At 39.4% G+C, this 27,451-nt stretch overlaps 1 protein-coding gene across 1 annotated transcript in view; it reads left to right on the top strand.

The window, feature by feature from the left end:
• Nucleotides 1–6,558, top strand: part of LOC134348579 (mitogen-activated protein kinase kinase kinase 20-like) — a 125,244-nt gene extending 118,686 nt beyond the window's left edge. Inside the window, exon 21 of the mRNA XM_063052173.1 lies at nucleotides 1,137–6,558. Within this exon, the coding sequence (XP_062908243.1) occupies nucleotides 1,137–1,969 (833 nt within the window). The 3' untranslated portion in view covers nucleotides 1,970–6,558. The remainder of the gene's footprint in view (nucleotides 1–1,136) is intronic.
• Nucleotides 6,559–27,451: the final 20,893 nt, after the last annotated feature.

The raw sequence follows: 27,451 nt of genomic DNA, 5'->3' as shown, positions 1-27,451 counted from the left end.
TAGAACTGACAGGGTGGTTCAGGTGGTATGTTCAGCTAAACCCAGCCCAGAAATTTTGTTAGATTTAGACCATAAGGCAAGGGAGTAGAACTAGGCAATTTTTGCCCATCGGGTCTGCTCCGCCATTTTGTTATGGCTGATTCTCATAGGTTAACCCTTTCATTCCCAGAATGTTTACCGTGAACCTCCTTTGGGCCCTCTCTGATGCCAGGACATCTTTTCTTAAAAAAGAGGCCCACAACTCTGCAAGTGTGATCTGACCAGTGCCTTGTAAAGCCTCAGAATTGCTTTTATATTCTAGTCCTCTCAAAATGAATGTAAACATTGCATTTGCCTTCCTCACCACCGACTCAACCTGCAAGTTAACCTTGAGGGAATCTTGCATGAGGACTCTCATTCTCTTTATACCTCTGATTTATGAATTTTCTCCCCATTTAGAAAATAGTCTATGCCTTTATTCCTTCTACCAAAGTGCATGGCCATATACTTCTTACGCTGTATTCTATCTGCCACTTCTTTGCCCATTCTCCTAATCTGTTCACGATATTTTGCAGACTCTCTGCTTCCTCAACAATACCTGCCCATCCAGCTATCTTCGTATTTTCCGCAAAGGTAGCCACAAAGCCTTTGCTGTTTTCAGGACAGAGTCCTTTTACTTATGTTTATTGACTGGAAATGTACACTTGTTCAGACTGTGCATTGATGCATTTGTTCCAAATATGGAATACAGAGTTCAAAAAAAGTTGTAAAAATAATTTTTAAGTGTAACCTTAAACTGTAACTGATATTAGCATAATGGTTGGACTTACTATTATTATATAATACTTATATTTTTTCCAATAAGGTGAAAGGGCAGATTCCTCACTGCATCAAATAAAATTTTCGGTCCAATCATTGATCGTATGTTCCAGGTCTGGTTCTTTTGCTAAACTAATGTTGACTGCAGGGTAAAAGAAGATGTAAACAAGCAGAGTTGTTTCTTGATCTCTTCACCATCATTCTGAAAGGCAAATCTGACTCTACATACAGGACTGCTTGATAAAATCAACTGTTATATAATGTATAATTTTTTCCTTTTCAGAAACATGATATTTAAAATGTATTGTCGATAATTTTTGAATATTTTTCTGTTTCAGATATTCGTCAGCAGTGGTTCAATGATTTGAAGTTGCAGAGCATATCCTCGAGTGACTCTCCACAATATTCTGCAGTTTTACCTCCCAACCATAGCAATTCCAGTTCAATCACATTACCTCGGTATTTATTATTTGCTAAACAAGACTCTTATGCTGCTGCTGTGAGAAGAGTACAGAGCCCCAGCAGATACCATGTTGCTGCTACTATGGCTCAATGCAGACGAAGTTCTAGCCCGATACCAACAAGCAGTCGCCTTTCTGCTTTGCACCTGAGCCCTGCAGGGAGCAATGTGTCCAGTGCAAGCTCGAGCTTCAATATGGAAAGAGACCAGATCAGCGGTAGACAAAGCAGTGGCTATCACAGCAATGATTCCAATGGCTTCTCATTTAATAAACTAACCGGTTCAGAAGGATTAAATACCAATGATAGAAAAGGGGGCAGCCCAGCGTTCACACCTGGTAATGGAACTTGGAACAGGGTGAAGGGACGTGGTAGGGAAAGGAGCAAAAGCTCACCTCTTGGGCATAACTTTGGGCACCAGTCGTCAGAAAAGAGAGTTAGTCAGGCAAGTCATTCTCACCATGCTAAGTCATGGGGCCCTGACAGATGTTTGCAAAAGCGAATACAAGAGCAAATAGACATGGATAAAAGCACAGTCCCAGAATTATCAGATGTTCATGCCAAGGGTCCACAAGAATCAACAGATGATAGGCCAGGCAAACCTAATGAAGGTGAGTGGATTAAAGTTGAACGTCACAGGAAACCCACAAAAGGTGACTGTTTTAAAGTATCCAGAGGCAGAGGACGAGGACAAAGAAGGGTTCGCAACTAATAGTATTGAAGAAATACCGAAAAGATTACTTCTGTAAACATCAGGAAAAAAAGGCATTTCTATTTTCAGTTTTTATTTGTGTGACTGACAGCTGATAACTATGTGCCCTAATAGAGGGTACAAAAGATTTAAGTCGCATTCAAACCTTTCATTGTACTAATTTATATTATGTCTAAATTCAGTATTACAGTAATTAAATGAGCTCAGTAAACTTATGGAATACATATGCTTGACTGAGGTTTCAAAGGAACATTAATCCACTGATATTTTAAAATGTATATATCTGAGGTAGTGAGTACAAGGACAATCTGTGTTTGATTGTGCACTGAATAGGTGACAATGTGCCACAGATACTGCTTGACTTGCTGAGTTTGTCCAGTGGTTTGTTTTTCCACTGACGGTCGATATGTGTGGATTAAATATTGTGTTCAGAATGTGTTGTGTACATGGGACCCTCCTTATACTGTATATGGTAACAAGCACTGCCCCGATTCTGTGAATCAGTATATATCTGTTTATATTTGCCTCGACTGTTCTTCCTGACTTCCCTGTTAGCTCTAAATCAAGAAACCAATGTTTTTTGGCAAATTACAATAAGTGAAATTATACCTGAAAAATATGTACTTAGAACTTTTTATCAACACAAAACTTCCATTTGTTTTTATTTAATTATGAAATTAGATGTTGTTTTTTCTTAAAAGCATGCATTACAGATTAGTGCTCTTAACATGTGTTGCAAGAATATTATTTTGGCACTTAACGGCTTCTTAACTTTTCTACAAGTAGGGACTCCCAAGTGCCATGAAGTAACTGGAACTTCTGGAAACCTCCATTTTCATAGGCTGCACAATAAAATGTATTGAAGATATGGATACCACGTTACTTCCTGCCACTATTTGATTTCTACAGGATTAAGGGGATCATTATGTTCCATTTGCCCCCTTGGAGTTTCAAAGCATTTCAGTTAGTTTATATTTTTTGCATTTATTTCTGAATGCTGTTCTCTGAGTATCCTCCTCTGACCTCTTCTAGCCCTGTCTTCCTCACCACCAGCCCTGAAAATTGCTCCACAAACCCAACACAGTGCAACCACAATTGTATGCACTCATTCTCTGGCTTCTCATTAAATCGCATCTGCAGCGTTATTTAGTCAATTTCTGACAATATTCAGTTAGAGATAATGTGGATAGGTGTTGATACTGCTGAAAATATATGAAAGAAAGAAAATTGTTATTCCAAGTGAGTTTTCAGTTTACAATATGCTTCATGAGTGAAGATGGCAAGAAAATGTTCACATGGCAACTGAACGTACAAATCTGAAATGATTTTTATATATAATACATTGCATATAAATAACTCAATGACTGGAGCAGGTATTCAATGTTGATAATATTTTTATAGATTGAGAGTCAGTAAGCTTCTATTTTGTTGTGAAAGGAATTTGCCCATGAAGTTGCAATATTGTCTTCTTGCTTTTAACATTCAGCAGATAACACATTAATTTGAGGTACTGATGCAAGGTCACTAATCTGAAATGTTCACTTATACTCTTTCCATAGATATTGCCTGACTTGCTAAGCATCTGCAACATTTCTGTATTGTTACATAAAACTGAGATCCTGTCTGCTTCAGATGGATTTAAATTATTCCAAGGCACTATTTAGAGAAAAGCAGGGAATTCCTATAATGTTCCAACCAACACCCATCTCTCAGCTAACGGGATAAGGTAATGTAGTGGTTACCTTCCTGGATTAGAAATCTAATTATCTACGCTAATGTTTTGATAATGTAAAACTATAATCTCACCGTGGGAAATGGGGAATTTAAATTCAGCCAATCTGATTGTCAAACTGGCATTAGTAGCAGGAGTATGATCCTGTCAGATGGATGTAAACTACCTCTGACTCACCAGCATCCTTCAGCAAAGAAACCCTGTGGCACTTACCTGCTCCAGCCATTATGTGACTTTGGACAGAACAATAGAAGAGTACAGCACAGCACGGGCCCTTCAGCCTGTGATGTTGTGCTGACCTTTTATCCTACTCCAAGAGCAATCTCATCCTTCCCTCCTACACAGCCCATAACCCTCCAATTTTCTTTCATCCATGTGCCTATCTACGAGTCGTAAATGTGTCAGCCTCCACCACTAGTCCTGGTGATGCATTCAGAACATCTGTGTAAAAATACCTATCTCTGACACATCCCCTAAACTTTCCTCCAGTCACCTGAAAAGGATGTCCTCTGATATTAGTCATTTTTACCCTGGGATAAAGGTGCTGGTTGTCTTATCTATGCCTCTCATAATCTTGTTCATCTCTATCAAGTAGTCTCTCATCTTCCTTCGCTCCAAAAAGTCCTAGCTTGCTTCACCTTTACCTCATAAGACCTGCTGTCTATTCCAGACAGCTTCCTGGTAAATCTCTGCACCCTTCTCTAAAGCTTCCCCATCCTTTTGATATGTCTGACCTCGCAAATTATTTAGCTAGCCTCTCAATGCGTGAGCAATTGGGAGAAGGCAAATATTGTAAAAGAATTAGGAAAAAGCTGATGTCACTAAAATATTTAACTGACTGCTTACCTCAGAGAACTCCATTTGCCTGTAAGGCATTCCTGTAAACGATTTGGCTGCCATGTTTGTCTCCACAACAATGAAAGCACAATGAAAAGAATTAACTGGATATGAAACACTTTGAACACAAAAAATATCATACAAATTTATTGTATTTTTCCCTTGTTAAAGGGATTGCATAACTAGTCTCTGGATAGGAAGCTGTGACATTTTCACCATGTCACCCAGACTGTATCCTTGAATCTACCAACATTAGACAGATGAACCTTGAGATTTCTGATTGGCCTGCTGTTTGTTAAGTGTTCTATCTCAGTGTGAAGGGGAGGAAGAGTTGACATTATGTAATTTACATCTCTTGGATTGTGTGACTACAATTCAAATGGATTGGCAATTATGACAATTGTGTATTTAGGTCTGGCTTATCTCGAGCTTCCCAACAAAGAATAGATGTCTCAGTAGCAGTAATTAGCAGGCATTTCGTGTGCTGCCGCGTATATGTTTTTGAATAAATTCTCAATGCCAATACTTCTGGCATTATGTGTAGAAATGTACGTGAGAGATATGGGTGATTTTTGTATGTCGTCTGTCATTGCAAATATATTTATACAAGGACCAATAAATAGCCTTTTTAAAGGAAATTCATTGATTAGTAATTGTGTATGCATAGTATGAAATATTTTATTGTAACAGATTGTGCAGGCTTCAGTTAACTCTTTAAGGAACGTAATTATTGTGTGTATGGGCCAAAAAACTAATAAGGCACAGGCTAGTGGAATGGGCAGTTAAAATGCACTGCAGCGAAATCTGCATTCTATATTTTTAGTAAGGGTTGATGCACTTCACTAGGAAAAAGAGAGATAGGACAGATGCAAGAACAAGGCACATCTTTGAAGATAAACATCAGATTAATGAAGCAGTTGTGGACTTTACTGAATAGTATCATAGAACTAGAAATTTTAGTAGCCACACATATTCATTGTGCCAGTTATCCCAGAGCCATGGGTGAGGGAACATAATATGGGATATGCCATGCCAGTTTCCTGTATCTTACACATGGTCCTGCACTATAGGAACATGATATTTCAGGAAGTTCTCAGGAGAGGAAAGCTTATCGGTATGTGGCTGTAGCAAGCTGTACATAAACTTTAAGTAGTTCTAAACACCAAATGCTGAAGTTTTATCTGTCCTTAATGTTGCAAAAAGCTAGGCCAGGACTTACGGTTGCATTAAGTTGTACTACCTGACCCTTGTGGAAAAGTTTCTGTAATAAAGCATCTTTGACCACAAGTCATAGAGTGATCTGCCTGAAATGCGCTTGAAGCCCTGCAGAAGCAGGTGATGGTCGATCCTGTTAAATGGTTTCTTGAACATTTTCTAAGGTCATCTCATTTCTAGAACTCTTAACTAAAGGACCAAGACCTTGCCCGATTGGAGAGGAGTCAGGTCCTTCATGCAAAGCATCCTACTGCACACGGCACTCAAAGTGGCCGCAGTCAGGATGAGATCTACTGGACTGTATGTTTGCAAAGGAGGTCGGGAAAAGAATGCAAGTCTCTGTTGAGTTTCCTCCTGAAATGCTGCAAAACACAGGACTCGGTGCTCAAGAGTTGTTCCCAGAGACATAGCATCAATCTCTGCTGGAACACCATCACCAGGGAGAAGACGCATTTTGGTCTCCACAGAACTTGTTTCTCTACCAGTGCAAGGAATTGTCCACAATGAAATGTCAGAGTGGCACATTCCAACGTACAGGATTCTCTGCAGAGGGACAGACTGAAGTTTGGTGCAATCACTGTAATACTCCTTCAGGGAAAAGCCACAATATAGAGTTCTAGCACTAGACACTGAGAAACTGGTCCACATGTAGTAACATCTCAAGCAAATCTCTGCAGGAATATTTGGGACTAAATTAAAATGTTATATTAATATAGTGTAACAATTCTAAATTAATGTAATGATATGCTTGTTACGGAGCAATGGCCTACATTGTATAACTACGTTGTATTGAATAAAGCATATTTTTGAGGAAAAAAATCTGCAGCAGTGGTTTAAAGTCAAGAAAGATATAAATGAAGGAAATAAAGAAAAAACATTCTCCACAGCCTGAAGAGTTAATATTAAAGTGTGATGATCAATAAAAGTGACAATATTAATTTATGCAATGGGTGGCATTGAGCTGGAGTGGGTTGCCAGATAGAAAAGTAGATATTCATGAAATTCTAGATCAAATTGTTAACATACCTGGAAGAAAAAAAGAATTCCCTGGATTCCAGAAAAGGAGGACCATGGAGAAGAGATGGTGGTTATTGTATGTGCAGTGGGCCAAGCAAGTTACTGTTTGGCAGAGAAAAACATGATTGACAAACCTGCAAAAATTGGAAATCTAAACCAAATATCTCTATATTGTCCTATTCAGTAAATCTATTCATTTATTTATAAAATTGTTATGCGATTTTCACTTGATGGAAACTCTTGCATTTGATTTGTGAGAATTCTTTCACATTTCAGAAGGGTAACATAAATGCTGCATACTCAAATGGTGAGATCTCTCCATATATATTTGTTTTTAATCCCAGATCAATTTTGTCACTTCCTGTAATAGTATTTGTTGCCAACCTCAGGTCAGTAAAGGTTCTTTATTCAAGACAGGGGAGACTGCAGATGCCGGAAATCTGGAGCTGGAAGAATCCTCCACAGAAGCTGCTGAGTTCCAGCTCCTTCGTGTAAAGGCTCTTTATCTCGATTCACATTTTAACAAAAGTTCTAAGTTTTGCATTTTAGCAATTTATGTCTTGATGTTTTATTTTTCTTTACTCACCTTTCTGACTTCCATTTCAATAGAATTATTCTTTGCTCTCATTGTCTTTGGAATATTACAGCTCTTTGTGTATCCTATTACAAACAGCAAGCAAAACAAGGCCCTTCAAGTAAAACTCGAGGTCTATGAAGAAACCGCAAAGTTCAGTAAATTGACACCCGCACTGAAAGACTTATTTTATTCTCAGACCTATGTACGGCTAAAATAAACAATTACAGGCTTGGCTTGAATTTACTTTAGAATAAAATTTTAGTGTACGTGGTAGCTGTAAAGTAATATGCCACAACCATGTTAATGTCTATTTTGTACACTTAACATCTTTAATGTTCGGTATTAAGTGTTGAAAGTTAACATGATTGCATACCTGTAATCCTTCAGCTGAGAAGTTCACAAACGGAGTAATGCCATTGATTTCCCTCCCCCCAATTTAAAAATGTCTCTTGGTCAAATCCACAACCATCTAGTTAAGAAATTTCATACTTAGAGACATTGATCTATCATATTTGATTCCGAGGCAAAGAGCAGAAGATAAGAATCTGAATAACAGTGAGATGCAGAGACAAGAATCATTGCACTTAGCCCAGTGGCTCATGCTAAATTCTTAACAATTGGCTGATGTTATCTGCATATAGCAGGGGATTTGAGATCAAAAACCTGCAAAAGCTGTAAATCTGACATAGAAACAACCAATGTTCACTGTTTGCTGTTACAATTCATGGACAATGATGCATACTTTGCCAGTAACTGCTATATTTGCAAACAAATAACAAAAACCATAGATTTGCCCTACCTCTACAAGAGACGTTGATATAAGTCATCAACTGAAACAGTAGTGATGTTTCTGTTGCCGCAGCTGCTGCCTAACCTCCAGCTTCTCCTTTCTATTGGGTATGAAATACAATAACAAAGTGTTGGATTTGGCCACCTAAGTGGTTTTTTTATTTGTGAATATGGGTGTCTGTGGCACGACCAGTACAGATTGCCCATTGGATCAGTGATCTCCAAATTGATGGAATAGTAAGCAGAAGTGTTTCCGCAGATGCTGGACATCTTGTGCAGTACAGATAAAGTGCTGGGGAAACTCAGCATGTTAGGTACCATCTGTGGAGAGGAATAAACTTTTGATGTTTTGAGCTGAGACCCTTTATCATGACTGGAAAGAAAGGTGAAAGAAGGCAGAAAAAGGTGGGGGGGCGCATGGGAGGACAGAGTACAAGCTGGCAAGTGGTAGGTGAAACCAGTTTAGGGGGAAGGTTGGGGGAGTGGGATGCCCCCACTCTTCCCAGTAAGAAGCTGGGTGCCAGGTGTAAAAAGCTAAGCGTTTTTCCTCAAGAGGTAAAGGGCTGAGTAAGAAAGAATCTGATAGGAGAGGACAGTGGGCCATGAAAGGAGGAAGGGCACCAGAAAGAGGTGATGGACAGGTGAGGAGAAGAGAAAAGGTGAGGGTGAGACCAGACTGGGGAAAGGAAAAGAGCGGAGAGGGAGGGAGAGAAATTACTGGAAGTTAGAGAAATCAAAGCTCATGCCATCAGGTGGGAGGCTACCCATATGGAATATGAGATGTTTGCTCCTCCACCCTAAGTGTGTCTTCTTTGTGGCAGTAGAGGAGGCTGTGGACCAGCATGTCAGAAATGGAAGTCAAATTGAAAAGGAAATCCCGCCTTCTGTGGCAGATAAAGTGAAGGTGCTCGACAAAGCAGTCCCCAATCTGTGTAGGGTCTCACCGAGGTAGAAGAGGCTGCACCAGGAGCAATGATGAAATAGTGATAAATTCACATATCGGTGTAATAATTGAATTGGAAATAAGTTAGTTCCAGGGATTAATGACAGGGATTGTAGTATTGCCACAGAGTCCACTTCACGTGTAGGGCCACTAAAAAAAAATAGTGATTGTTAACATCAAATCCCAGTAATTCCAGTGAAATAAAATCAGCGTTTGATTTGCATCAATCCAGCTTTTTGTAGGTATGTATCATCATCATTAACTGCTGTGTCATACGACGTGGGTGATTATGGTCTCATGACCATAATTGTTCTTGGCAAATTTTCCTACAGAAGCGGTTTCCCGTTGCTGCCTTCTGGGAACATATATTTGACCTTGAAGTCAATTTAAACAGTTATTAAAAACTAAATCAGATAACAAATGGAAAAAAAAGCTATACCACTTACTAGAAAACAATAGCCACACCATAAAATGCTAGAGCTTGCTATCAGCAGTGAGTGAGCTGCCTATGTTTGTGGTTTCTCAGTGCTATAAATGCATAATTAAGTATAGTGGATCTGGAGTTAAGTGCCATTCCAGTCCTAAAGGGAAAATGGCTGGTGCAGTGATTGGGACTTGCAGATTTATGTTATCAGATGAGATAACCAGAAACAAGTGGAAATGGTGGCTGTCAGCTCAGCTATTTCAACCTTATCTAAAAATAAATCTGGAGATGCTGGAAATCCAAGCAACACACAAAATGCTTGAGGAACTCAGCACAAGATTAAAGTTGATAAGAAATATTCTATAGCTCCTAATCAGGAACTTTATAAACAGAGAGTTGAACTTCAAATGGAACATAATCTCTTATTATCATCTTCAATTGAAAGTCAATTAATCAAAACGAAGAGTCAATTTTATATACTTGGTGATAAAACTGGGAAATTTTTAGCTAATCAACTGAAATCGGCCTCGGTTAAGCAACAGATTCTTAAGATTCGTAAACAAGATGGCACTTTGACAGTTGCCCATGACGAGATTAATAAATCCTTTCAAGAATTCTATACCTCCTTATATTAATCAGAATTTCCTGATGACTCTACTGTAATGCATGAATTTTTAAAGAAATTGAATATTCCAAAATTATCATCTAATGAACGTTCAAAACAAGATGTACCTATTACAGTAGAGGAAATAACGCTATTTTTTCGATGAACTCAGGTAAAGCACCTGGCCCAGACGGATTTACGGTAGAATTTTTAAAATTTTTCTCTATTACACTGACTCCTTGACTATGTAGTGTTTTTAGGGATGCAGTATCTATAGGTAAATTACCACAATCTTTTTATCGAGCTTCTACTTCCCTAATTCTTAAAAAAGATAAGGATCCTGCTGAATGTGCATCTTATAGGCCTATATCTTTGCTGAATGTGAATTCTAAGATTTTTTCTAAAATATTGGCAATGAGATTGGAGAATGTATTACCTCAAATTATTTCTGCTGATCAGACTGGATTTATTAAAAATCGTTACTCTTTTTTTAATATTGGGAGATTAATGAATATTGTTTATATGCCTTCACCCAAAATTCCAGAATGTGTTATTTCATTGGATGCTGAGAAAGCTTTTGACAGAGTTGAATGGACTTATTTATTTAACACCCTTGAGAAATTTAATTTTAGTTCGATATTTATATCTTGGATTAAACTGATAGATCTTACCCCTTTGGTTTTGGTATTGACTAACAATCAAAGATCCCCCTTTTTTTAATCTATTCCGTGGTACTAGGCAGGGCTGTCCACTTAGTCCACTACTATTTGACATAGTCAATAGACAATAGACAATAGGTGCAGGAGTAGGCCATTCGGCCCTTCGAGCCAGCACCGCCATTCACTGTGATCATGGCTGATCATCCACAATCAGTATCCAGTTCCTGCCTTATCCCCATAACCTTTGATTCCGCTATCTTTAAGAGTTCTATCCATCTCTCTCTTGAAAGCATCCAGAGATTTGGCCTCCACAGCCTTCTGAGGCAGAACATTCCATATATCCACCACTCTCTGGGTGAAAAAGTTTTTCCTCAACTCTGTTTTAAATGGCCTACCCCTTATTCTTAAACTGTGGCCTCTGGTTCTGGACTCACCCATCAGCGGGAACATGCTTCCTGCCTCCAGCGTGTCCAATCCCTTAATAATCTTATATGTTTCAATAAGATCCCCTCTCAGCCTTCTAAATTCCAGAGTATACAAGCCCAGTCGCTCCAATCTTTCGACATATGACATCCCGCCATCCTGGGAATTATCCTTGTGAACCTACGCTGCACTCCCTCAATAGCAAGAATGGCCTTCCTCAAATTTGGAGACCAAAACTGCACACAGTACTCCTGGTGTGGTCTCACCAGAGCCCTGTACAGCTGCAGAAGGACCTCTTTGCTCTTATACTCAATTCCCCTTGTTATGAAGGCCAGCATGCCATTAGCTTTCTTCACTGCCTGCTGTACTTGCATGTTTGCTTTCAGTGACTGATGTACAAGAACACCTAAATCTCATTGTACTTCCCCTTTTCCTAACTTGACTCCATTTAGATAATAATCTGCCTTCCCGTTCTTACCACCAAAGTGGATAACTGCACATTTATCACATTAAACTACATCTGCAATGCATCTGCCCACTCACCCAGCCTGTCCAAGTCAGCCTGCATTCTCATAACATCCTCCTCACATTTCTCACTGCCACCCAGCTTTGTGTCATTGGCAAATTTGCTAATGTTACTTTTAATTCCCTCATCTAAATCATTAATATATATTGTAAACAGCTGCGGTCCCAGCACTGAACCCTGCGGTACCCCCCTGGTCACCGTCTGCCATTCCGAAAGGGGCCCGTTATTCGCTACTCTTTGTTTTCTGTCAGCCAGCCAATTTTCAATCCGTATCAGTACTCTGCCCCCAATACCATGTGCCCTAATTTTGCCCACTAATCTCCTATGTGGGACTTTTATCAAAGGCTTTTTGAAAGTCCAGGTACACTACATCCACTGGCTCTCCCTTGTCCATTTTCATAGTTACATCCTCAAAAAATTCCAGAAGATTAGTCAAGCACAATTTCCCCTTCGTAAATCCATGCTGACTCAGACCGATCCTGTTACTACTATCCCGGTGTGTCGTAATTTCATCTTTTATAATTGGGCATCTTTCCCACCACCGACATCAGGCTAACCGGTCTATAATTCCCTGTTTTCTCTCTTCCTCCCTTCATGAAGAGAGGGACAACATTAGCCACCCTCCAATCCACAGGAACTGATCCTGAACCTATAGAACATTGGAAAATGATTACCAATGTGTCCACGATTTCTAAAGCCACCTCCTTAAGTACCCTGGGATGCAGACCATCAGGTCCCGGGGACTTATCAGCCTTCAGACCCAACAGCCTATCCAACACCATTTCCTGCCTAATATAAATTTCCTTCAATTCATCCATTATCCTAGGTCCTTTGGCCATTATTACATCTGGGAGATTGTTTGTGTCTTCCCTAGTGAAGACAGATCCAAAGTACCTGTTCAACCTGTAGCCATTTCCTTGTTCCCCATAATAAATTCACCCACTTCTGTCTTCAAGGGCCAAATTTTGGTCTTAACTATTTTTTTCCTTTTCACATACCTAAAGAAGCTTTTACTATCCTCCTTTATATTCTTGGCTAGTTTACCTTTGTACCTCATTTTTTCTCTGCGTATTGCCTTTTAAGTTACCTTCTGTTGCTCTTTAAAAGTTTCCCAATCCTCCGGCTTCCCACCGTCTTCGCTATGTTATACTTCTTTTTTATTTTTATACTGCCCATTACTTCCCTTGTCAGCCACAGCCTCCCCTTACTCCCCTTAGGATCTTTCTTCCTCTTTGGAATGAACTGATCCTGCACCTTCCGCATTATTCCCAGAAACACTTGCCATTGCTGTTCCACTGTCATCCCTGCTAGGGTATTGTTCCATTGAACTTTGGCCAGCTCCTCCCTCATAGCACCATAGTTCCCTTTGTTCAACTGTAATACTGACACTTCCAAGTTTCCCTTCTCCCTCTCAAATTGTAGATTAAAACTTATAATATTATGGTCACTACCTCCTCATGGCTCCTTTACCTCGAGGTCCCTGATCAAATCAGTTCATTACACAACACTAAATCTAGAATTGCGTTCTCTCTGGTAGGCTCTAGTACAAGCTGTTCTAAGAATCCGTCTCGGAGGTACTCTACAAACACCCTTTCCCGGGGTCCAGTACCAACATGATTCCTCCAGTCTACCTGCATGTTGAAGTCCCCCATAACAACTGTAGCATTACCTTTGCGACATGCCAATTTTAACTCTTTACACCCTACATCCAGACTACTGTGTGGGGGCCTGTAGATAACTCCCATTAGGGTCTTTCTACCCTTAGAATTTCTCAGTTCTATCTATATTGACTCTACGTCTCCTGATTCTATGTCCCGCCTCGCAAGGGACTGAATATCATTCCTCACCAACAGAGCCACCCCACCCCCTCTGCCCATCAGTCTGTCCTTTCGATAGGACGTATATCCTTGAATATTCATTTCCCAGGCCCTGTCCACTTGAAGCCATGTCTCTGTTATTCCCACAACATCGTACTTACCAATTTCCAACTGAGCCTCAAGCTCATCCACTTTATTTCTTATACTTCGTGCATTCATATATAATACGTTTAATTCATTACTCCCCTCACCTCCCATATCAATTCCTATTTCACTTGGCCATACTGTACGATCCCTTCTTGAGCTTTCTGCTCCGTTAATTCTGCTGTCTTTCTTAACTTTTCTTATTCTCACTTTCCCTTTATCTCTATCCTTATGTTACCAGTTCATCCCCTCCCCCCCACTACTTAGTTTAAACACACCCGTGATCTTGCTTTGGAACTGCTAGCTATTGCCATTCGTGACTCCCCTAATATATTTGGCATTACCCGTGGAAATGAAACTCATAAATTATCACTACTGTATATGCAGATGATCTACTGAATTATATTTCTAACCCAGGAAAATCTATTCCGGCAGTATTAACTTTGCTTGCTCAGTTTAGTAATTTTTCTGGTTATAAATTGAAACTAGGTAAGAGTGAAATTTTCCATTAAATATGCAGGTTCCCACTTATAGAAATTCTCCATTTAGAGTGACTACTGACTATCTTACTTATCTAGGAGTTAAAATTACTAAGAGACATAAGGATCTATTCAATTTTAACCTTTTACCATTAATTAATCAGGTTAAACAACTGATTACTATGTGGTCCCCATTGTCTCTATCATTAATTGGCCGAATCAATGCTATTAAAATGATTATTTTACCTAAATTTTTATATTTATTTCAAACGATACCAATGTTTATTCCTAAATCCTTTTTTTGATACTATTGATTCTAAAATTTCCTCTTATATATGGCAAAATAAAAATCCCAGATTAAGTAAAAAATACTTAAGAAATCTAAGAAGGAGGGTGGTTTGGCATTGCCTTGTTGTAGCGTGGATGAAATTACCGGAGAGACAGAGTCACTGGTAGATACAAAGCAGCTTCTTTATTCGACACAAGGTACAGCAGGCATCTTACGGACGGAGATGCTTTCCGCAGAAAGGTCTGCTAGCTAAAATGTGGGCTCGATATTTATATGCTAAACACATAGGCAATCGCTACTGTAAAAGTTACAGACAATGCTTCCTTTTGAAGTTACGTACAAACATCACACCTTCAGATTTCATCCTTTCCTTCTGATGCCAACATGTCTGTGTTGGTATCCATAGCCTTTAGTTCAATCCACAATACATTTATTTGGCATTTTATGTGCTAACATAGAAGACAATTAATATTTATAATGTATAGATAAGACTGTCTTCAAAACTACAGCATCAGGCACCAGAAGCATCTGGTATTTACACCTTTTAGGAAGCCCATTGTGGTGGACTCAATCCACAGTCCTTTGTCAAACAGTTAAAATAGAAGTCTGTTGGCCAAAGTCATTTAAGTGTTAACAAATCATCTACCCAAAAAGAAATCCACTCCAACAGCCTAACCTAAGATTTTATTATTAGGCAATTAATATTCGATATCTAATATTTTGGACGCAAGATTGGAATATAACTGCAAGCCCATATTGGGTAAACCTTGAAGGCCACTCTGTACAAGCGTTTTCCTTAGCTTCCATTTTAGGAACTTCACTTCCTTTTGTACTATCTAAATTAAATAAACAAATGTTTAACCCTATAGTTAAACATACATTGCGAATATGGTTTCAATTTCATAAATTTTTTAGCCTGAATGAATTTATGTTATCAAGTCCTATTATATCTAATTTCTTTTTTTCAACCCTTGGTAATGGACCAAGCCTTTTTGATATGGAAAACGAAAGGTATAATATCCATCAAAGTTACTGGTGAACGCAGCAGGCCAGGCAGCATCTCTAGTAAGAGGTACAGTCGATGTTTCAGGCCGAGACCCTTCATCAGGACAGCCCGAAACATCTACTGTTCATCTTCCTAGAGATGCTGCCTGGAGCAACTTTGATGTGTGTTGCTTGAATTTCCAGCATCTGCAGAATTCCTCGTGTTTGCAAAAGGTATAATATGTTTTTGTGATTTATTTCTGGATAACTGTTTTATGTCTTTTGAGCAGTTACCTAAGAAATTTGATTTGCCTAGATCCCATTTTTTTAGATACTTACAAATCAGAATTTTTTAAAATACTACGTTGCCTACCTTTCTGACTTCAAATCCTACTGGCATTATTGATAAAATTTTAGGTTTAAATCCATTTCAGAAGGGATTAATAGCAATTATTTATGATATAATTATGAAATTAGAGCCGGGTATATCTGATAAAATTAAAAACGAATGGGAAAGGGAACTTCAACTTTGTCTACCTATAGAGAAATGGGATAAAATGTTTCAATTAGTTAGTACTTCTTCTATATGTGCTAAACATACATTAATACAATTTAAAGTAGTACACAGAGCCCATATGTCCAAAGATAAACTAGCTCGTTTTTATTCCCATATAAACCCTGCTTGTGATAGATGTCATTCTGAGGTGGCTTCTTTAACTCATATGTTTTGGTCCTGTCCTCTTTTGGAAAAATATTGGAAAGATATTTTTGATATTATTTCAACAGTTCTGTGTTTTGATTTAAAACCCCATCCTATTATGGCAATTTTTGGATTGCCAATGGTAGAAAATAGATCTTTGTCTTCTTCAGCTTGTCGGATGATAGCATTTGTTACTTTAATGGCTAGAAGATCTATTTTGTTGAATTGGAAGGAAATCAATCCTCCTACTACGTTCCAATGGTTTTCTCAAACTATATTAAGTTTAAATTTAGAAAAAATTAGAAGTGATATTTTTGACCCTTCGGTTAAATTTGAAGGAACTTGGAAACCTTTTATGCAACGTTTTCATATGATGTAATCTGACCTTTCCGAATCTTTTTTTTAACTTAAATTATATGAATAGAGGAGCGGAGTTGACGACATTACTGAACGTGTCTGATTCAAGATATTGGTCTAGCCCTGTTTTGTTCTGTTTTTTTGGGGGGGGGTTCTTTTTCTTTTGGGGATTTTTCTTTGTTTATATATATATTTTTTTTCTCTTTATTTTTTTATGACTAATTTCATTATGAGTTTGGAAGTGTATTATACCTATGTTACTTAAAATCCTTTTTGTATATGCTGATTATTATTCCAATCTCTTTGTACCAACTTTGTTATTGAGTTTATAATTTTGAAAATTAATAAAAAGATTTAAAAAGGAAAAGAAAGGAACTCAGCAGGTCAGGCAACATCTATGGAAAAAAGTAGAGTCGACGTTTCGGGCCGAGACGTTTTGTTTCATGTCCATCCTGCCAAAGGGCCTCGGCTCTACTTTTTTCCATGGATGCTGCATGGCCTGCTGAGTTCCTCCAGCATTTTGTGTGTGTTGCTAAAAATAAATGAATGTTACTGAAAGTGCTTCATAACCAAAAGCTATTAAAGTAATTAAAACAGGCCAAATTAATTGAAATATTTTAAAAGTTGCAGAAATATTTTTAAAAGTTACAAAATATTTTAATTTTAATTTTTAATGTTTAGAAGGAAAAAAATCCAAAAATTGTAAATTACTTTTGGTTGTCATTTTTTCTCTTCATTCATTTGAATGAACTCGCTCTGTTGTTTCAGCAGACTTAACAGCATAACTGCTGGCCAATTGCTGAAGTTTGTGTTCTGCAGAATCTGTGAGGAGTCCAAAATCCAGAGTTTAAGAAAACGCCATCAGATGTGACCAGCGAAAACTTCACTTCCACCTTTGCATAGGAATTCCATTCTTGGTGGTAGTTATGCGAAGAGTTCCAACAATTAGTCATGCAAGTGCCAGTATTACCCAGCAAGTTACAACAGGTTACACTGCCAGCATGCTCTCTCAGCTAGACCTCCAGTCAGTAAACTGAACCAACACAAATAAAGTCTTTTTTTCGGTATATCTGTGAGTCTGTTTTACAAATGGAAAATCAAACATAAAGTGGAAAGTAAGGATACTACACTTAGGGAAAAAAATCAAGGCTTTGAGGAAGACTTTTAATATTGAATACATCATATTAAACTTTCTAGTAAAATTATCTTTGAGTGGCCCAGTGTTCATGTTGAATTGGGTTACTTTTAGTGGTAGTAATGATTGCCAAGCTAATGTTGTTGATGCTGTGGTGGTTCTCAGAACAATCCCACACCTCCCAGCTCATTGGCTCTCCACCTACCCATAAACTCCATCCAGATCCTTCTGTCATCCACCTACACCCACCACCAACATGCAGGAGTTACGGAAGCCTTGGATCACCACACTACCAGGTTCACAATTATTAACCGACAACCATCAGGCCCCTGAACCAGCATGGATAACTTCAATCACCACTACTCGGAACTGATTCTACGACTCATTGCAGACTCACTTTCAAAGACTCCTTACAACTCATGTTCTCATTTTTACACAATTTGTCTTCTTTTGCACATTATTTGTTTGTTAATCTTTGTCTGTTTATGTATACTTTTCATAAATGTCAAAATCAGAATCAGGTTTATTATCACCGGCATGTGACGTGAGATTTGTTAACTTAGCAGCAGCAGTTCAATGCAATACATAATCTAGCCGAGAGAGAGAAAAACATAATAATATATAAAATAAAACATAATAAATAAACAAATAAATCAGTTATGTATATTGAATGATTATTGAAAAATGTGCAAAAACAGAAAAACTATATTTAAAAAAGTAAGGTAGTGTTCAAAGCTTCAAAGTCCATTTAGGAATCGGATGGCAGGGGGGAAGAAGCTGTTCCTGAATCACTGAGTGTGTGCCTTCAGGTTCCTGTATCTCCTACCTGATGCTAACGGTGAGAAAAGGGCATGCCCTGGGTGCTGGAGGTCTCTAATAATGGACGCTGCCTTTCTGAGACACCGCTCCCTAAAGATGTCCTGGATACTTTGTAGGCTAGTACCCAAGACGGAGCTGACTAGATTTACAACCTTCTGCAGCTTCTTTGGGTCCTGTGCAGTAGCCCCTCCATACCAGACAGTGATGCAGCCTGTCAGAATGCTCTCCACGATGCAACTATAGAGGTCTTTGTTGACATGCCAAATTTCTTCAAGCTCCTAATAAAGTATAGCCATTATATTTTTCCCATAAATGCCAGCAAGAAAATAAATCTCAAGGTGGTATATGGTAACATTCTACCTCCTGTACCTAATAAAGTGCCCATGAGTGTATGTACGTGGTATTCTGCTGCTGTAGCCTATACAAGATTCAGCATGTTGTAACACATGGTTATCTGAGTTACTGTCACCTTCCTGCCACATGATTGGCTGTTTCAATATTTGTATTAATGAGTAGGTGTATCTATAAAGAGGCCACTGAGTGTTTACATACTTTGATAATATATTTACTTTGAACTTTGAAGGGGTAAATTGCAATAACCACTTTACCTATCATCTTTGGGTTGTGAGAGGAAAGTAGAGCACCCCAGCAATGCCCCACATAGTAAGGGGAAAACGTGCAAACTCCACATAGCCAGAACTGCTGGAATTGTGTGGCATCAACACCACCTGCTGCACTATTGTGCCAATGAGGTCCAACTGAACTTTGAACCAAAATTAATAGTTATGAAACAAACTGGTCCTAAATCAAACTAATTTCCAATTACTTCACATGAAGATTTCAAAATATACTGGATACTAAAAAGAAGTATTGATAATACTAAATGCAAGAGATTCTGCAGACTGATACACACAAAATGCTGGTGGTACTCGGCAGGTCAGGCAGCATCTATGGAAATGAATAACGTTACGGTCTGAGACCTTCATCGGAACTCATGAAGGAGGGGGGAACGTCAACTCAGACCATGAGAGGCCTGTGTTGGGCATTTTCATGCCTTACAAGGCGCAGATTGGAAGTCTGTGTGGGGCGCCACTCATTGCACAGACACTAGAGCAATGTGTGGTTAAGTGCCTTGCTCAAGGACACAAACACGCTGCCACAACTGGGGCTCGAGCTAGCGACCTTCAGATACTAGACGAACGCCTTAACCACTTGGCCACATGCCCAACACAAAAGACTCATGAAGGGTTTCATGAAATTCTATAAGTGCTGCCTGACCTGTTGAGTTTCTCCAACATTTTGTGTGTCAATAAAATATTTATTTATGATATTAAAACTTCCTTAATAACGTATGTTCCAGTCTTTATTTGACCATGTTTAATGAGTTAATTATGGTTTTCATGAGGTGAAAGTTTTTGATTGGCTTTAAAGCCTGTTTAATTAAATCACATCTGCTGGACACCAGGGATTTCTGTCAAGGTGTCTCTTAACATCAGAAGGTGTTGGAAAGGGAAACCTTCAGGTTACTCTTTTTAAGGGACCTACCGTACTCCCAGCTGAATGAAGTTACCAATAAAACCAATACCTGCAAATCCTGGGAAACTGCAGGCAAAGCACTTGAGGTGTGGATAATCTCCAAAGATGCAGTGCTATGATTCTGAACAATGAGGTTTCGTCTGCAAATCATTTGAACACAGGTTGGATCACGGACTTCATAATGTTTTTGGAAATTTGGAGAAGCAGCTGGGAGTGACAGGCAATATGTGATGTAAGTACCTTTTATTTTGAACTTTATATAAAGAAATGATAATCACTTGCAAAATTATTTACTTGGTTCAGTGTAAAAGAAGCCATCATGGTACAAAATCATTTTGCTTACATGCTTTGTAAATACTTACAGGTGATTAAATTCATGTGATAAATTTGAGCATGGTTATAAATATATAAAGCAAAATTCTTGGGACAGAAAGGGGGGAAAGTGAAAGGAAAGTTTAAGAGGCAGTACTGCTGAGGGATGATATTGTTGGAAAGAGAGAACATCCTTGGGGGATGGAATACAACATTGTGTTCAAATTGACAAAAAGAAAATGATCACACTACTGAAGTTACTCTTTTCTCTTCCAAATAACAAAAGGGAAATAATTCTTCAGTTTAATAAAGGGTATGTGCATGAGGGATGATTTGGAGACAGTGTTAGATTAGAGATCATTCTGAGAGTTAAAGGAGTAAGTAGTGTTGCATTAACACAGATCAGTCTCCAGGGCCTGATGGGATGTACCCCAGGTTACTGAGAGAGGCAAGAGAAGAGATTGTGGGCTCTTGACCAATATCTTTGTGTCCTCTCTAAGGACCTGGAGGACTGGTGAGTAGCTAATACTCCATTATTCAAAAGGGAACCAGGGATAATCCTGGAAACCATAGAATATTCAGTCCCATGTCAGTGGTATGGAAGTTACTGGAGATAATTCTTTGGGATAGATTTATGAGCATTTGGAAGACGATGGCCGAATTGGGGAGAGCCACCGTGGCTTTGAGGCTTTAAGCGGGGCAAGTCTTGTCTTACTTACTTGATTGAGTTTTTTGACAAGGTGATAAGGGTGATTGATGAAAGTAGAACTGTGGATGTTGTCTACGTGGGTTTTAGCAAGGCATTTGACAAGGACACTCAAGGGAGACTCACCTAGAAGATGAGGGTGCATGGGATCTATGGTGAAGAAGTGAATCTCGGGTTGTATATGGTGACGTGTGTACTTTGATAATAAATTTACTTTGAATGGGCCATTGAAGATAGCAGTTGAAGGGGCTCATTCTAGATGCGGGTCTGTGATTAGCAGTGATCAGCAGGGATCTGTACTGGGACCTCTGCTGTTTGTGATGTACTGTATATGTGACCTGGATGAAAATGTAGATGGGTATATTGGCAATTTTGCAAATGATATGAAGACTGGTGGAGTTGTGGATAATGTAGAAGACTGGCAAAGAATACAGAAGGATATACAAAGTTGCAGATGTGGGTGGAGGAATGGGTTGGAGTTTCTTTTGCTCCTTCCTGCACCTTGTGGCACCTCGGGTGGCAACCTTGTTGTTTCTTTCGCATTTTTGTCCATTTTATTTGACGAGGCTAAGTTGCTAGCTTAACCCAGCACGGAAGGACAGCATGCAGGGAGCCAGCCAGATTCAAACCGGAGACCATTTGCCCCAAAGCCCAGTACAGATGCCACTACACTACTGGCCGGCTAAGATGGAGCTTAACCCAGCCAAATGTGAAGTGTTGCACTTTGGTAGGTCAAATGTAAAGAGACAGTACACTGTAAAGGGCAAGGCTTACCAGTGTTGATCAGCAGAGGGATCTTGGGGTCTAAGTTCATTACTGCCTGTGAGTGGCTACACAGATTGATAGGGTGATTAAGAGGGCTATAGCATGCTTGCCTTTGTTAGTCGAGGCATTGAGTTCAAAAATCAGGAAGTTATGCAGCTTGGCAACATAAACAGAATGCTGGAGAAACTCAGCAGGCCAGGCAGCATTTATGGAAAAAAAAGTACAGTTGACATTTTGGGCCGAAACCCTTCAGCAGGACAATTTTTTGTGGTTGGACAAACTTGGGTTGTTTTCTCTGGAGCAGTGGACACTGAGGGGAGATTGGATGGATGTTCATAAGATAATGAGAGACATGGATAGAGTAGACCATAGAACCATAGAAACTACAGCACAGAAACAGGCCCTTTGGCCCTTCTTGGCTGTGCCGAACTATTTTCTGCCTAGTCCCACTGACCTGTACATGGACCATATCCCTCCATACATCTCCCATCCATGTATCTGTCCAATTTATTCTTAAATGTTAAAAAAGAACCCGCATTTACCACCTCGTCTGGCAGCTCATTCCGTACTCCCACCACTCTCTGTGTGAAGAAGCCCCCCCTAATGTTCCCTTTAAACTTTTCCCCCCTCACCCTTAACCCATGTTGTCTGGATTTTTTCTCCCTTTGCCTCAGTGGAAAAAGCCTGCTTGCATTCACTCTATCTATACCCATCATAATTTTATATACCTCTATCAAATCTCCCCTCATTCTTCTATGCTCCAGGGAATAAAGTCCCAACCTATTCAACCTTTCTCTGTAACTGAGTTTCTCAAGTCCCGGCAACATCCTTGTAAACCTTCTCTGCACTCTTTCAACCTTATTTATATCCTTCCTGTAATTTGGTGACCAAAACAGAACACAATACTCCAGGTTCGGCCTCACCAATGCCTTATACAACCTCATCATAACATTCCAGCTCTTATACTCAATACTTCGATTAATGAAGGCCAATGTACCAAAAGCTCTCTTTACGACCCTATCTACCTGTGATGACACTTTTAGGGAATTTTGTATCTGTATTCCCAGATCCCTCTGTTCCACTGCACTCCTCAGTGCCTTATCATTAACCCTGTATGTTCTACGTTGGTTTGTCCTTTCAACGTGCAATACCTCACACTTGTCAGTATTAAACTCCATCTGCCATTTTTCAGCCCATTTTTCCAGCTGGTCCAAGTCCCTCTGCAGGCTCTGAAAACCTTCCTCACTGTCTACTACACCTCCAATCTTTGTATCATCAGAAAATTTGCTGATCCAATTTACCACATTATCATCCAGATCATTGATATAGATGACAAATAACAATGGACCCAGCACTGATCCCTGTGGCACACCACTAGTCACAGGCCTCCACTCAGAGAAGCAATTCTCTACCACCACTCTCTGGCTTCTTCCATCGAGCCAATGTCTAATCCAATTTACCACCTCTCCATGTATACCTAGCGACTGAATTTTCTTAACTAACCTCCCATGCGGGACCTTGTCAAAGGCCTTACTGAAGTCCATGTAGACAATATCCACTGCCTTCCCTTCATCCACTTTCCTGGTAACCTCCTCGAAAAACTCCAACAGATTGGTCAAACATGACCTACCACGCACAAAGCCATGTTGACTCTCCCTAATAAGCCCCTCTCTATCCAAATGCTTGTAGATTCTGTCTCTTAGTACTCCCTCCAATAACTTACCTACTACTGATGTTAAACTCACCAGCCTATAATTTCCCGGATTACTTTTCGATCCTTTTTTAAACAACGGAACAACATGAGCCACTCTCCAATCCTCCGGCACTTCACCCGTAGACAGCGACATTTTAAATATTTCTGCCAGGGCCCTCGCAATTTCAACACTAGTCTCCTTCAAGGTCCGAGGGAACACTCTGTCAGGTCCCGGGGATTTATCCACTTTAATTTTCCTCAAGACAGCAAGCACCTCCTCCTTTTCAATCTGTACAGTTTCCATGGTCTCACTACTTGATTCCCTCAATTCCATAGATTTCATGCCAGCTTCCTTAGTAAATACAGACGCAAAAAACCTATTTAAGATCTCCCCCATTTCCTTTGGTTCCGCACAAAGCCGACCACTCTGATCTTCAAGAGGACCGATTTTATCCCTTACAATCCTTTTGCTCTTAATATACTTGTAAAAGCTCTTTGGATTATCCTTCACTTTGACTGCCAAGGCAACCTCATGTCTTCTTTTAGCCCTCCTGATTTCTTGCTTAAGTATTTTCTTGCACTTCTTATACTCCTCAAGCACCTGATTTACCCCGTTTCCTATACATTTCATACAACTCCCTCTTCTTTATCAGAGTTGCAATATCCCTTGAGAACCAACAGAGAGTATCCTTTTCCTGGGGTTGAAATATCTGATACCAAAGGACGTGCATTTAATGTTAGAGGTGGTCATTTGAAAGGAGATGTGAGGGGCATGATTTTTCAACACAGGAAGCAGTGGTTGCCTGGATGTATTTCCTGGCGGGGTGGTAGAGGCAGATACACTAGAAACTTTTAAGAGACATTTAGATAGAAATATGAATGGAGGATATTGACATTGTGCAGGCAGAAGAGATTCGTTTAGTTAGCCATTTGATTACTAATTTAATAGGTTTGGCACAAAATTGTGGGCCGAAGGGCCTGTTCCTGTATTGTACTGTTCTATGTTCTATAAAATTATGGATAGCATTATTATGGATTAGCTAAAATGAGAACCAGTCTTCAGGAAATAAAACCTGCACAAAATTTAACTTCCAACAGATGCTTTGTGGCTAGTGAATCCAATCATTGGGTGTGGAACATTCTGTCCCTTTGGAACGACATAAGAGATGATAATAGATCTTTTATCACATTGTTAAAAGTGATGCACAGTTCAGGACAGACCTGTTTTGTTGGGTAGCCTCCTTAGTTAAAGATTCATAGAGCTGTCCTTCAACACTGTAACAAAATGGTGTATTTTGGGTGTCTGGAGTCTTTTCCCCATCAGGGTTTTGGAACAGACACCAGTATTGAATATTCAAAGGACTGCTTGTTGGGATGTGTTACTGTTGTAAGTAAAGTCATTCAGCAAATTTACCTGACTATATTCAAAATGTTAAAGTAGGTGATTATAGCAATTAAAACTGTAGTTAATTGTTTATTGTTATCTTTGTGTGAAGAAGTATAAACTATCATGTCAGGAGAATGAGAATCTCTTGGCTTCTCCTGGATACACTCTCCTGGAGGTTTGCTGTGAGAATAAACATTTTTATAGTGCCCAGTTACAGCCTCCGTGTGCAAACAAGAGAAAATCTGCAGATGCTGGAAATCCACGCAACACACACAAAATGCTGGAGGAACTCAGCAGGCCAGGCAGCATCTGTGGAAAAGAGTAAACAGTCAATGTTTCGGGCCGAGACCCTTCTTCGTGAGACCTCCTTCCCACTGAAGGGTCTCGGCCCAAAACATCGAATGTTTACTTCTTTCCATAGATGCTGCCTGGCCCGCTGAGTTCCTCCAGCATTTTGTGTGTGTTGTTCTGAAGGATTGTGTTACTTCTGGTCCCAGCTCGCGCTTTGTTGCCGTTCACTACTGCAAGGTAATACAATTCCCAAACTCTCACCACACAGTGACTCACCAGAATTCTTGCTTGTGCAGGACACCACTGTGGAGATATTACTTTCTTGAAAAAAGCTGTACCTAATGTATTTACCATTCACTGTGTAATTCATAGACAACATGTTTTCACAAAAAACCTAAGTGATCAGCTGCACAAGTCATTAAATGCTGTTATCACAATGGTAAATAAAATCAAGTCCCAAGCTCTCAATCCTTGACTATCTTGAGAGCTTTGTTTGAACACTTGCTGTTGCACACAGAAGTCAAATGACTCTCAAAAGGAAACTGCCTGAGGTGCTTTTATGTGCTTTTTGAAACTGATAAAATTCTTTGAAGACTGGAATGCTTCATTCAGTAATCAACTCAAGAATATTATACTTCATACTGTATTGTTGCCAAACAATTGATACTGGAACGTACACTCATCACAGCGATATTTGATTCTGCGCTTCCCACTCCCTGGATTACAAATATTAAATATTAAAAATAGTAAAAACTAGTAAATATTAAAATGTTAAATTATAAATCATAAATAGAAAATAGCAAAATGGAAAGTAAGGTAGTGCAAAAAAAACCGAGAGGCAGGTCCGGATATTTGGAGGGTACGGCCCAGATCCGGGTCAGGATCCGTTCAGCAGTGTTATCACAGTTGGAAAGAAGCTGTTCCCAAATCTGGCCGTACGAGTCTTCAAGCTCCCGGAGGGAAGAGGGACGAAAAGTGTGTTGGTTGGGTGGGTGGTGTCCTTGATTATTAGGCATGACATTACTTATTTGCCAGAATTATTCACAAAGTTTAATGAAATCAATCTTCAATTGCAAGGAAATTATGTGAATCTTAAAAAAGTCAAGTCAATCGTCTCCACATTTCTGTCCAGGTTAACCCTGTTTAAGTGCGACATTGGTTGTCGTGACCTTTTCCAATTTCCGAGCCTCTCTAAATTGAAAGTAAGAATGCCAGATGATGATCTTCAAATATACTGTGCCCACCTGGGTGAGCTACATAAAGAAACGTCAAAGAGATTTCAGGATCTTCTCTCGATGCAAATTCCAGATTGGGTAATAAACCCATTCCGGATCAGGTAGGATGGAGGAAGAACTGATCCCGTTACAAAATGACTTTTGAGTTGAAGCTGAAGTTTAAAAAATCATAGCAAGACTTTTGGTTGCAGAAAGAAATCTCTGATCGCTATCCTGCATTGTGGAAAGGGTCAAAATGTTTTTAATTGCCTTTCCAACATCATATTTATGGAGTGCGGTTTCAGTGGAGTTGCCCAACTTCTTTCAAGGCAATGAAACAGAGTGCAAATTACTGTACATGGGGATCAGAGACTCCTGAGTAACATTCAGCCTGATGTTGAGAAGCTGATATCACTGCACCGAGCCCATCCATCTCCTTGAAAGGTGAAAAAGCAATGAACTAATGAATAGTTGTACTACTAATGTACACTCTAAAATTGTTGAAGAAAATTGTTTTTACTGTAATTAAAGAAACAATTTTATTTGTAGCTTTAAAGGATTTAATTAATTTTCACAACTATTTGTCATTGCTTTGAATTTGCAGTTCCTATATTTCGCTGTGCATTGGAAATCAAAATTCTTTATAGTTTTTATGTAATGACCAGAAAGGGAGAGGAGGATGCTGGGTATGTGGTCTGGGAGCCAAGGGAGCAGGAGTCCTAAAACATTTGGGACCTCTGGCCAAGATAGAGTGGATGTGAAGAGGAGGTTTCCTATAATGTGGGAGTCTAGAAAGAGAGGGCACAGGCTCAGAGTAGAAGGAAGCCGCTTTAGAACAGAGATGAGGAATTCCTTTAGCCAGTGGGTGGCAAAGATGTGGAATTCATTGCCATAGACGGCTGTGGAGGCCAAATCATTGGGTATTTTTAAAATGGAGGTTGACTGGTTCTTGATTAGTAAGGGCTTCAAACGGTATGGAATGAAGGCAGGAGAATGGAGTTCAGAGGAAAAATAAATCAGCCATAATAGAATGGTGGAGTAGACTCGATTGGCCAAATGGCCTTATTCTGTTCCTCAGCCTTCTGGTCTCATGGTTGAAGTTCAATCA

This window comes from Mobula hypostoma, chromosome 6, assembly GCF_963921235.1.
Source record: "Mobula hypostoma chromosome 6, sMobHyp1.1, whole genome shotgun sequence".
In the NCBI taxonomy this organism is placed as follows: Eukaryota; Metazoa; Chordata; class Chondrichthyes; order Myliobatiformes; family Myliobatidae; genus Mobula; species Mobula hypostoma.
The sequence above is the reverse complement of the archived record's forward strand: the minus strand, read 5'-3'. Positions and strand labels throughout refer to the sequence as shown.